General features: G+C 33.4%; 1 protein-coding gene across 1 annotated transcript in view; it reads left to right on the top strand.

The window, feature by feature from the left end:
* Positions 1-1,101, top strand: part of TASP1 (taspase, threonine aspartase, 1) — a 370,289-nt gene that overhangs the window by 107,730 nt on the left and 261,458 nt on the right. The window contains exon 6 of the mRNA XM_012640422.1: positions 818-917. Within this exon, the coding sequence (XP_012495876.1) occupies positions 818-917 (100 nt within the window). The remainder of the gene's footprint in view (positions 1-817; positions 918-1,101) is intronic.

Raw genomic sequence — 1,101 nt, 5'->3', positions numbered from 1 at the left:
TATCTGATTATTCTAGTATCTGAGGTCTTTTTGCAGGTCAGATTATGCTTTCTGGTATTTGGTGAATTGTATTCTTTTATATATTCTTGGTAATATTTTGTGAATTTTTTTTAAACTATGGGCACATGTTAATTGAAACATGGAAATTCTGTGAGGTCTGGGTAAGTTAAGGTGTGTGTGTTTTTCTAGGAGTATTTGCATGTAAGTTTGGAGGCCTTTAGAGGCACTGCCACAGTGTAATCACTTTTTTTTTATAGGTCTCACAGGTAATACAAATTCTCCTCTCAGCCTGTCCAATACCTTCTTTAATCATGAATTTACTAGGGAGACTTTTCCTCTTTCATATCTGGAGCCAAGGCCGAGACTTGCAAGTTTTGTGTTTCTTTGTGAATGGTGGCTTTTTCTTTTTACCTTTCACTGGGTATATCAATCTTTGGGGTTCCCTCTTTTTTTTGTGGATAATCTCCAATATGTTTTCTCATGCTGAATTATCCCCATGATTCATCTCTTGTCTATTGTGCACAGAGACTTTCAAAATCACATTTGGAGGTGGCATGCATCAACAGATGTCCCTAGGTAGTGTCCACCTTCAGGACTCATTTGTTTCTCTGGGTTTAATCTTTTCCTTAATTTTTGTACCTTAGGTTATTGCTCTTATTCTCCTACTACCTCAGTGTACATTGAAAAGACTTTTTAAACCCTTAATGTAACTTTCTTAAGGATTTTGTTCTGGGAAGGCTCTTCAGGATATCACATTTGCCATGTTATTGTAATATTTCTCAAATGTTATTTTAAATGTTTCTTTTATAGGATTCAGTTTAGCTGCATTTAAAAGAAACAAGAGGAAACTAGAACTGGCAGAAAGGGTGGAAACAGATTTCATTCAACTAAAGAAAAGAAGACAATCAAGTGAAAAGGTCAGGAGATATTTGAAATACTAAATAACTAATGTATCATAATGATATCTCTAACCTGCATTTATATATATAAGCTTTAGAACAGTATGATCCAATAGAAATCTAATACATGCCACATATCTACTTTAAAGTTTTTCAGTAGCTATATTTTAAAAAAAGTAAGAAGAAACAAGTGAAATTAATT

The sequence above is a fragment of the Propithecus coquereli genome, unplaced genomic scaffold (assembly GCF_000956105.1).
Source record: "Propithecus coquereli isolate 6110/MARCELLA unplaced genomic scaffold, Pcoq_1.0 Scaffold153, whole genome shotgun sequence".
Classification (NCBI taxonomy): Eukaryota; Metazoa; Chordata; class Mammalia; order Primates; family Indriidae; genus Propithecus; species Propithecus coquereli.
This window is presented reverse-complemented; position numbering and strand designations above follow the sequence as displayed.